Genomic DNA, 10,545 nt, shown 5'->3' on the forward strand with positions numbered 1-10,545 from the left:
CCGGGGGAGCTGCTGGGGGAGCTGCTGGAGCCCCTTCCGCCCTCCCTGCTTCGTGGTAGTGGAGCGCCGGCCCTGGGCGTTTGTCGCTGCCTTTGCGTTCTGCTTCCCCTTGCAGACCCTGGGGCTCTCCCCGGCAGTACGGGGGGTGGTAGGCAGCCCCTCAGGTTCGCCATAACCCCTAAGGGTGCTCCATGAAGGGGTTAAACTTCACCCACTGTGCCCTTGGCTCTGTCCGATACCCACTCATGACTTCCCCAGCTTCCCTGGTTGGTTGTCCCCATTCCGTGAAAAGGTTGCCACTCCTCCTCACTGCTTGTTTCTCAAAAGCTGGTAAACATTAACTGAGAGTGCAGGTAAAGCTGCAGCTTCGCTGCCTGGGGCCCTCAAGAGACTGCAGGTAATGGGGACTTGTGGTACAATATAACGAGGCCCTTTTCATGCTAGGAAAGCCCACATCCTTCAGGCATCTTTGTCCTTCCCTTCCCCTCCACATGCTGCAAGAAGGTGGGGAACACTGAATTACCTTAAGCCTCCACGCAGCGTCTTGCAGAATTTCCCAGTCTGGGGTTCTGGGCTGCTGAAAGGCCCCTCTGTGGCCCTCCAAGGCCAAATGGGCAGCGCTGCAGCCCTGTCCGCCTCTGCTAGTTAAGGGAGATCCTGGCTCTTCCGTTGTGAGCAAGGAAAAAAGCAGCTGCCCCTGGAACCGGCCCATGTCCTGCCGCTGTGGCCCACGGCTGTGGGCTGTGGAATGAGCCCTGTGCTCTGCAACTCTGTCGTGCTGGTGCACTGCTGCCAGACAGTGATTTTTGTCCCTAGTATGTTTTGTATCTTTTATAATAGAGCCCTGAGGGGTTATTCATGCAAAGCCTCCAGATCATCTGGGCAAACGTAGAAGTTGCTGTTTATCAAAGCTAAACATCCTACCTATATCCAAGTTGCTGAAACAAGGCTGCCTAGAGGAAAGACTGGCACAGGTAGGAAACCACATTCAACTGATGTCCTTGTGATGAAAATACAGTTGCTTTTCCTCTGCTTGGTATTGTTAATGCTTTTGGGAGGGTTACTAGGAGCTGATGTAAAAGTTTTTGATTGTCAGAAGCCTGGGAAAATGAGTTCAACAGTATTTTTAACTTTATAAAATAGACTAGATTATTTTATCTATTTTTAGATTCTGTTTGTGTGCCATTTGATTTTAGTCAGGCTGCTGTTGCTGTTAGTAACGCTGTGCTTGACTGGGAATGCCAAGGCCTTGATGTTCACGTGAGTTCCCTGTTGGATGTAGGTGAATAATGACCAGTCAAGGACTTGGTGGTTCTTCTGGGCTATGTTGTCATCTCAAAACCTTCAGGAGCTTTGAGTCAGCATTCTGCTCTCTTACCAAATACTACGAGGAAAAAAAAAAAAGAATCTGGTATGCTATTCTGTAGGGTGGCGTTCTCAGCCACTTTCCCTGCAACCAGGGTGTCTAGAAGACTGAGTGTTTAAAAGATTGAGTTGCTTGCAGTAACTCAGCTTTTAAAGCAATTTCAGAGCTGTGCTTTAAGAAACTTGCTACATGTTAGGATACTTGTGATCTACTACAAATGCTAATGGTGCTGCTCTTGGAGGTTGTTTACAGAGACAATTTCGGTGGTGTTGGAGACCTAGAGAAAATTCTTCTTTCAGCTATGGGTGGAAAACTTTCACCATTCGGGAAAACACCTGACCAAAAGGAGAGCGAAGGCAAACTGATTTTACCCAAGCAACTGGATGCTGAAGATGAAATCGCTAATTATGCTAGTATTAATGACTCTGCTACGTCCTCTGTGTCCTGTATGGGCATTGCACGTCGAGGTTATGTCAGCTGTCCAACGTGCCAGGGAACAGGAAGGATCCCCAGGGGTAGGTGATTCTTCTGTGTGCTGTGTCGGTGCTTTTTGAGCCTTCTGAGGTTGGTACGTGTCTCTTTGCCTAAAGACCTTGGTCGAACCAGTTGGTCTTTATTGTATCCAGTCTAGGAATGTCCTGTCTTGGCACCTCCAGCTCACTTGTGACTTCCGTGGGCTGCCTCTATTGGGGAGGATGGGGTGGGAAGGCAGGTAGTGCTGTTTCTAGATAATTACTCAAAGCCTGCCCTGGGGCCCCTGGGGAGGAGTTGTTTCTGCCCAGAAATGGGAATGCTCAAACTGAAATCTTAGTTGCATCACACTTGCCTTCTAATGGGGCAGCATCACCTGTGAAGTGAGTGCAGATGGACACTAGGCTGCTGTGCAGTGTCCTGCAATGCAATTTGCTTTACTTACTTGTGTGCTTAGTGGGGTCTCTGATCTGCTGCCACCTCTTTCAGAGCAAGAGAAGCAGCTGGTGGCTCTGATTCCATATGGTGACCAGAGGCTGAAGCCTAGACGAACGTAAGTCCTGTTAAATTTTCCCCTTTTCTCATCTTTTGAATGTTTCTTCTGCATATGAAGGAAAGCCTCAGCACTTTGGGTGTTTCACTCTTTGTGCTCTGACTTGCAATAAGTTTGGTGTTTACTGTGTCATTTCAGCAACAGCAGATGTTGGGGATCTCCAGCAATTTATACTGTAATGCACTGTGTCAGGGGCTCTACCCTGCTTCTGCTGTGACATGGTAGCTGGCAAACAGTTCAGCACAAGCCCATCCCAGTTTTCTGGCACCCAAGTGTTTATTGTCTCCTCCCTTTGAGCTGGAGCAGGTGCTTGCAGCTGACAAACGAAGAGAATGATTGTGGCCCTGGTGCTGTTTTGCAGGAAACTCTATGTATGTCTTGCTGTGACAATCTGCCTGCTGACAACATCTCTCAGCATTTTCTTCCTGTTTCCTCGCTCCATTACTGTGCTGCCTGCAGGGCTGAATGCCTCCTCCATTGGCTTTGATGCCACCACCACCAGTATTTACCTCAATGTGACAGTAAGTGCTCAACTCACAGTCAAAGAGTGGACCTGAACGGCTCCCTGCTTATCTCCCGTGCCACTCCATATGTAGGCTAACTAACTGATCGCTGTCTGAAGTCGGTCGTACCATTCCCACCATCTCAGTCCATTCTCTGGCTGCTTGGAATCAATGTCCAGAGTGTGTTACAGCATCAGAGGCGTGGCTGGCCTGGCTCTGAGCGAGCAAGTCGCACAAAGTGACCGAAGGGGCTGTGTAGAAGCAGCACTGTGATTAATTCTGGGAATCCTTTTTCTTTTGCATTCTTGAGCTGCTTGGTTGTCCTCCTTTGACTGTCATGGGAGACACTGCAGCGTACATGCCTTTGTGGCCAGGCTGGATGTACGTCTGAGGATTTGAAAGGGACAATGTGGTCCAGTGTTGCTGTAAGGTCATAGCAGGAGTATATATTTAAAGTAGCTTTGCAACAGCAATATATGGCCCTGCTGCAAGGTGATTTGTGTTTTGGGGTTTTTCTTTTTTTGTTTCTCTCCCTAGAACATGCTGAACATAACTAATAGCAACTTCTATCTGGTCAGCGTTGCGCAGCTAGACGTAGAGGTTTTGCACCAGTCCCTGGTAGTAGGGAAGACCACCATGAAAACCCTGCTGAATATGAGCCCTTTGCAGAGCAGCCAGGTGAGCTCTTCTGTTTCTTGCATTTTTTTCCTAAACTAATCTGGGTGTCCTGGATGGGGAGGTGCTTATTGTATGCTTGATTCACTCCTTTGTCATCTGTCTGCCAAATACTCAAAGCTATTCCACGTGCAGCTTCCCACATCTCACTTTGGGAAGGGGTGCTGTAAGAATTTGCATGTTGCTGAGTTTGAAGCTGATACATTCTTGGGCAAGGCACATGTCTGCTCTTTGGGTAGTGGGCTGGGTTGTACGCTTGCTTTAAAATGATGGCAAGCTTAAAAACAGGTTAGACAAAACCCTGGTGGGAAAAGTTTGAGCACAGCTGATCCATTCTTGGTGTAAAGGTCAGGTGTGTGGCCTAGATGACCTTTTTAAGGCTTTTTTAGATCTAACTTCTGATTTGATTTTCTTACCTACTGTTAAAAACAACTGTTAGGCTAGATCTTGAAACTCAGGTTCAGACACCTAACAAGAGTTCCGTTCTCCCTACTTCATTCAGCTCTCTGAATTGTATACAAACATAACTAGTTCTTGTGTACTTCCTCCTTTCTCTTGTGTTCACATTTGCAGATCTATTATATGGTGGCCAGTAGGATAATGGACGACAACACCTAGTGAGTAATTATTGAATATTTCTTCCCTTGGTTAGTAAATGATATTAATGCTTATAGGCTTTTCATGACTATATTTCTTGTGCTGGTCCTGTCTGTAGAGCGAAGCTGAGTGAGTGTGTCCTTTTCAGTTTAATGTGTGGAGCTGATCTGGATACAAGTCTGGTACATCCATTTTAAACTAATTTCCTTTTCTATTTATTGGTACTCTCTGCTTAGTGTTGGCTCAACAATGTAAATTGCCATACATTCTGATGAGTAAGTGATGATATCAATTTCCTGTCTAGGTTGTCAACTTTAAATGCTCCATTTGTGAGCAGCTAAAGGTACCTTGTACAAATTACACTTCTCTGCAAATGACCAGCAAACTGTGTGAAGTTCACAGCAACCAAAGCTGCTGTGCAGACAGGGTGGTGCCCTGTATATTTGAGGCCCATGCTTACTAGAGCCCCAGTTAGAGAGTAACGCCAGCAAAAACATGTTTTACTGATGTAAATGCTGCTGTGCTTGAAGAACTTTGCCTACATAGCTGTTGTGAAGAGTATTGCAGACAGACCTTTTGGGAGAAGCAGAGAAGCAATGGAATAATTGAGGACAGGAAAAACACGGTGCAGGCAGCTCCTGTGAAATTAACTCTCTCTTTTCTCTTGTAGTAACATTTGCACCTGGACAAAAGTCAAAGTTCACAATGTTCTGCTGCATATACAGTAAGTGATGCCTGGTTCAGAGCTATAACTAACATCCATGTCACCTACATTGTTTCTCAGCTCCCTTCAAGAAGGTCTGCAGTCACTGTTCTTCAAGACCAGGACTGCCTGCAGTGTGCATGTGCTGTTACCCGGATTAGGTGTGCTGAGGTGTGAGGAGGAGATAATTCTCCAAAGCCCTCACTGCCCTAAGAAGTCCCCTGGATTCAGGCTTACTGACGGCTTAAGCTGTCACTGTTGCTTAAGGCAAGCTGGCCTGGCAAAATTCTTTCTGGAATGCTGATTGTAGCTGTTGGGAAGTAATTCTTTGGTCCAGAGCTAGAAGTACTGACTGGTTCGATTATGCCTGCCTGCCTCATGGGTTGGGGGCAGACTCAGTAGCCTGGACTCTGTGTGGGTGTGCGGATGATTGCCTCAAGTGTTCTGACAGCAGCTGCCGAGAGCAAGGCAGGACAAAGCAGGCTCTTCCGCGGATTCTGTTGCCTGAGGCAGCTCCTGTTCAGGGGGTGGACCAGAGGACCATCCTCAGCTTGACTGTGTTTTAGAGTATGACAGGCCCTGCTAGGGAGGAAGGAGCACAACTGCAGCTTTATAATACAGATCCTGCTGGGACAGGTTGCTACTGGGTCTGAGTGAGAGCTAAACCCGATGTGTGAGACAGGGAAGCTCTTATGAGGTATAGCAGTGCTAGAGTGCCTCCATGCAGCCATGATAGCAGAGTGGTCTTCATTAGCTGAGTTTAAGCCACTTTGGAAAACTCTGCAGCAGAAATTGTCTCCTTGTGTAGCCTGTGCAGGATCTCCCTGCACATCTGTGGTGACAGACTCCAGGTTGTGAGGCCGCTCTTGGAAGATGGACCTCTGGGTTCACCATCTGCAGACTGTTGTCACCGAGTCCATGATTTCTTCAGGAAGGAGGAGCTGCTTTTGCGTCATGGTCTTTTATGCCAATCTAAAGCTTGGGCTTTACACCTGCTGTATGTGGAAATGGACTGTGAATATTAGGAAAAGTGTTTGATTGGAGAAAACATGTGAATCTCTTGGAGGCATGCAAGGCTGGAATTCTCCCAAGTCACTAAAAAATGTCACTGGCAATCTCCTGAAACACAGGTGTTTAAATCTTGGTCTTCTGTTGCAATTTGGAGGGCTGTGTTGTCAAGTTTCTTGTTTTATGGGTCTTAATGCAGGTTTTAACTGTAATCGGTGCCGAGTGATCTGAAGTGTAAACAGGTAAAGTACGCAGAGAAGCCCCATGCTACTCAAAGCATGGCAAAAATGGTGCATTTTTAACAGCATGGAGAGTGGCTCTGGCTGTTAAGGCAACTCTGTCCTTCTTAGCTGATGCTCTGGGCTGACAGGACCTTTGTGCTCTCTACCTGCAAGCTCTCCGTTAGCCAGAAGCTGAAGATGATTCCAGTCAATTTTACACTTTTCTGCACCACATCTCCTCCTGCCTATATTACCCACTGATGGATTGCATAGTGTTGGGAGAAACTACTTGATGCAAAGGGCTCTTGAGGTGGCACAGAAAGATAGTGACTGAAAAATATATGCTTTTGTCTAGCTAACTCCATAAACAGCCACTCACTGTGACTTGCACTAGCACTTTGGGAACAGGTAAATGGTGAAATGGCACAGGAATGTTACCATAGAATTATAGAATCGTTTAGGTTGGAAAAGACCTTTAAGATCATCCAGTCCAACCATTAACCTAACATTACCAAGTCCACACTAAACCAATTAAGGGTAGACTGGACTAAACCATGTCCCAGAGTGCCACGTCTGCCCTTTTTTGAACGCTTCCAGGGATGGTGACTCCACCACCTCTCTGGGCAGCCTGTTCCAATGCTTGACTACCCTTTCCGTGAAGAAATTTTTCCTAATATCCAATCTAAACCTCCCCTGGCGCAGCTTGAGCCCATTTGCTCTTGTCCTATCGCCAACTACTTGGGAGAAGAGACTGGGGTAGGAAGTCTTAATGGGCTTCTAGAATGGCCAAAGCATCTGATTGATGGTAGTGATCTTGTAAAGGCTTTCTTTAGTGCAGTCTGAAAGATGCTTTCCCTCTCCAACATGTGAAATTGAGCTGAGGGTATCTTGACTGTTGTGTTCTTGGGCTATGTCGTAGGGACCAAACAGGATGGCAGCGGGAGCTCACCATGGGAGCTCTCACTATGAGAAGTCTCATCTGGGACAATCGCAAGTGCAGTTCTGACCTGCTTTTGCCTTGCAGGGGTACCCTCACCTGCACGTACCTGTCTCATTCAGAGCAGCTGGCTTTTGAAGACTACCAGTATGTGGACTGCCGGGGGAATGCCACGCTACCTCACGCCTTGTACCACTGCCCACCATGACGGGGCCAGGTTGGCAGAGCTTTTGGGTGCGGCATATTCCACCACAAAGGCAACTCACAGGGAGACAGACTTCTGGGGCTTCTTCTCAACCTATGCCTTAAACAGGAGGCTTGGTGTTTCCTGCATAAGAGTTCCATCTCTCATGCAAAGATGGTATCATACTTGGCCTTATCAGTGTGGACTCTGCTGCCCTCAGATTGCAGCTTTCTTGTTTCAGTGCCTTACCACAGCTGACGCTTCAGCAGAGGGGCCAGCGCGTGGGGTGTCTCTGCGTGGCTGATCGGAGTGGGCCACACTCTTGCGTTTCACTGCTACTTTGGAGGCGGTGCCCTACTAGTCAGACTAACTTTAGTTGTTCCCTCCTTGCATAATTTTGCACTTCTGTCCTGAATGTAAGTATTTCATAACTTGAAAAAGGACTGTGATGAGACTTTTTAGCTGGATTGCATCTACTTCACCAGAATCTAACGACACGTGCACAATCTGCACAAGAGCGAGAAACAGGACTGATGTCTCTAGATCTATGAGTCTTAAGAAAAACTACTGCATGTTGTGCCAAAACACCTTGTGAGACTGACTCTTGGGTGACTGCTGTTTTAAGCTGTCCGGTATAGCAGATGAGAGTATGCTTTTTTGTATATGTGTATTTTTAAAACAAGCCCATCCACTAGCTGTCCCTTAATGGCATCTGTTTTGTTAAGAAGAAAATGCATTTTGTATCATAAACCAAAAAAATCGCTGCTTTCCAGCGAGTGGTGTGTGGGGCCCAGCATATGCTGTTTGTTGTATTGATTTCTTGTATGCTTTGGCATTTAATGCCTTCAACTTCAACAAGCATGAGAGAGTTAATCTCTGACTGGAAAAGCTTAATTTGCACGAATATCAGGGAACACCTGGTTTTGGGGTGGGTGTGGTTGGGTTTTTTGTTTTTTTTGTGTTTTTTTTTTTTTTTTTTTTGTCTAAAGCTGCAAAACTACCCAACACACTTTACAGGAGGAACGGCCCTGGCAGCCTTTTCTCCTCCCAGAGCTGGTAGTTGTATCCCCCAAACGATGGAGGGGTTAAACATTATTCCTTAGGTTCTAGTTTAGATGCTGCCTGATGCATTCTAGATGGTAAAATAGGAGCCTGGGAGTTGCTGGACTAAAATTTTTACTTGGCAGTTCAGCATTTTCCTGCCTTTGTCCCACTGAAGGATAGAAGCAAAGCATCAGAATAGTTGAAGAAAGTCTCTGATCCTGTCTTCAAAATACGCTTCCTAAACCAGGACCTCTTACAGAGCTGTTGCAGAGTATTGCTCCTCACTGTATCATCCACTGAGATCACACTGAAATGGTAACTAGTCAGCTTCCTCCCTGAAGCAGGGATGAAGAGAAGGTCCATGTCCTGTTCTGAAATCGTCCCTGCTCATCACATTTTCTATTTGCCATATTGTGGATTCTGCTATGTGCTTCCCTCCCCTGCTGTTGGGTTTCCAGCTGTGCTTCTATACCGCTGTTATCCACTTGTACCGTTACCATCTGTTCACAAATAAAGGGCCTTATGCGACCAGAGATGGATGGCTCGTCTCTCTGTACAGCAGGCCTTCACCCCTGCTGCGGCCACTGTACAGCTCCAGTGATGCAGCAGCTTCTTCATCAGCAGGTACATGGGCACGAAGGGAGATGGGAGACTTGATGGGGAGACGGCTTTAAGATGCAGAGCTGAGAGCAGGGAAGGTGCCTGAGGCTGAACTGGCCAGCTGTGGCCAGCTGTGCACTTGCCATATGTGGATGCAAGCATCCTGGGGCGGGGGGGAAGTAGCTCACTCTGGAGGCTTTCCAGCTCATATGCATAGAATCATAGAATTGTTTAGGTTGGAAAAGACCTTTAAGGTCATCCAGTCCAACTGCAAACCTAGCACTGCCAAGTCCACCACTAAACCATATCCCTAAGTGCCACATCTACGTGTCTTTTATCCAGGGATGGGGACTCAACCGCTTCTCTGGGCAGTCTATTCCAGTGCTTGACACCCTTTCTGTGAAGAAATTTTTCCTAATACCCAGTCTAATACCTTCCCTGACACAACTTGAGGCCATTTCCTCTTGTCCTATTGCTTGTTACTTGGAAAAGAGCCTGATGCCCAGCTTGCTGTAACCTCCTTTCAGGTAGTTGTAGAGAGCGATGAGGTCTCCCCTCAGCCTCCTCTTCTCCAGACTAAACAACCCCAGTTCCCGCAGCTGCTCCTCACAGGACCTGTGCGCCAGACCCTTCACCAGCTTCACTGCCCTTCTCTGAACACGCTCCAGCACCCCAGTGTCCTTCTTGTACTGAGGGGCCCAAAACTGGACACAGCATTCAAGGTGCGGCCTCACCAGTGCCGAGTACAGGGGGACGATCACTGCCCTGCTCCTGCTGGCCACACTATTCCTGACACAAGCCAGGATGCTGTTGGCTGCCTTGGCCACCTGGGCACACTGCTGGCTCATGTTCAGCTGCTGTCAACCAGCACCCCCAGGTCCTTTTTGGCCAGGCAGCTTTCCAGCCCCTCTTCCCCAAGCCTGCAGCGTTGCATGGGGTTGTGACCCAAGTGCAGGATCTAGCACTGAGCCTTGTTGAACCTCAAGCTGGTCTTGGCCCATTGATCCAGCCTGTGCAGACCCCTTGTAAAGCCTTCCTACCCTCAAGCAGATGAGCACTCCTGCCCAACTTGGTGTCATCTGCAAACTTACTGAGGGTGCACTCAATCCCCTCATCCACAGCATTGATAAAGATGTTAAACAGAGCCAGCCCCAGTACTGAGCTGTAGGGAACACCACTTGTGACTGGCCGCCAGCTGCATTTAACTCCAGTCACTGCAACTCTTTGGGCCTGGCCATCCAGCCAGTTTTTCATCCAGTGAAGAGTATGCTCCTCCAAGCCCTGGGCTGCCAGTTTCTCCAGGAGAATGCTCTGGGAGACAGCGTCAAAGGCTTTAGTACTGAAGTCCAGGCAGACAACACCCATGGCACTACGCGGGTCACCTTGTCAGAGGAGAGGGGGTCAGTCAAGCAGACCCGCCTTCCATGGACCCACGCTGCCTGGCCCTGATCGCCTGGCTCTCCTGTGCGTGCCGTGTGATGGCTCCTGCCCTCAGGCGGACAGGCCTGTGGTTCCCCGGATCCTCCTCCCGCCCCTCCCCGGCCGCTCTGCCGGTTTCCCTGCGGTGAGCTCTTCGCCGAGGGTGGCCGGGGTGCGAGCCCCCTGCGAAGGGAGCCGAGCGGGCCGGGCCCGCCGCCAGCCGCGGAGCCGGCTGCCGCAGAGCCGGGTGCCGCAGCCCGGCCC

The 10,545-nt window shown here is 48.5% G+C and overlaps 1 protein-coding gene across 4 annotated transcripts; it reads left to right on the forward strand.

Moving 5' to 3' along the window:
- The first annotated feature begins 44 nt into the window (after window positions 1-44).
- Window positions 45-8,091, forward strand: TMEM106A (transmembrane protein 106A). Of its 4 annotated transcripts, none has more exons than XM_075722914.1 (8): window positions 45-974; window positions 1,283-1,881; window positions 2,327-2,390; window positions 2,752-2,911; window positions 3,431-3,571; window positions 4,142-4,185; window positions 4,836-4,889; window positions 7,122-8,091. In XM_075722914.1, the coding sequence occupies exons 2-8, from the start codon at window positions 1,584-1,586 to the stop codon at window positions 7,240-7,242; spliced, it is 882 nt and encodes a 293-aa protein (XP_075579029.1). In that variant the 5' UTR covers window positions 45-974; window positions 1,283-1,583; the 3' UTR covers window positions 7,243-8,091. The 4 variants fall into 4 exon arrangements, with proteins under 4 accessions (XP_075579029.1, XP_075579031.1, XP_009488544.2 ...); XM_075722916.1 differs by having other exon boundaries at window positions 1,666-1,881; XM_075722917.1 differs by lacking the exon at window positions 45-974 and having other exon boundaries at window positions 1,366-1,411; window positions 1,608-1,881.
- Window positions 8,092-10,545: the final 2,454 nt, after the last annotated feature.

The sequence above is a fragment of the Pelecanus crispus genome, chromosome 18 (genome assembly GCF_030463565.1).
Source record: "Pelecanus crispus isolate bPelCri1 chromosome 18, bPelCri1.pri, whole genome shotgun sequence".
NCBI classification, from domain to species: domain Eukaryota; kingdom Metazoa; phylum Chordata; class Aves; order Pelecaniformes; family Pelecanidae; genus Pelecanus; species Pelecanus crispus.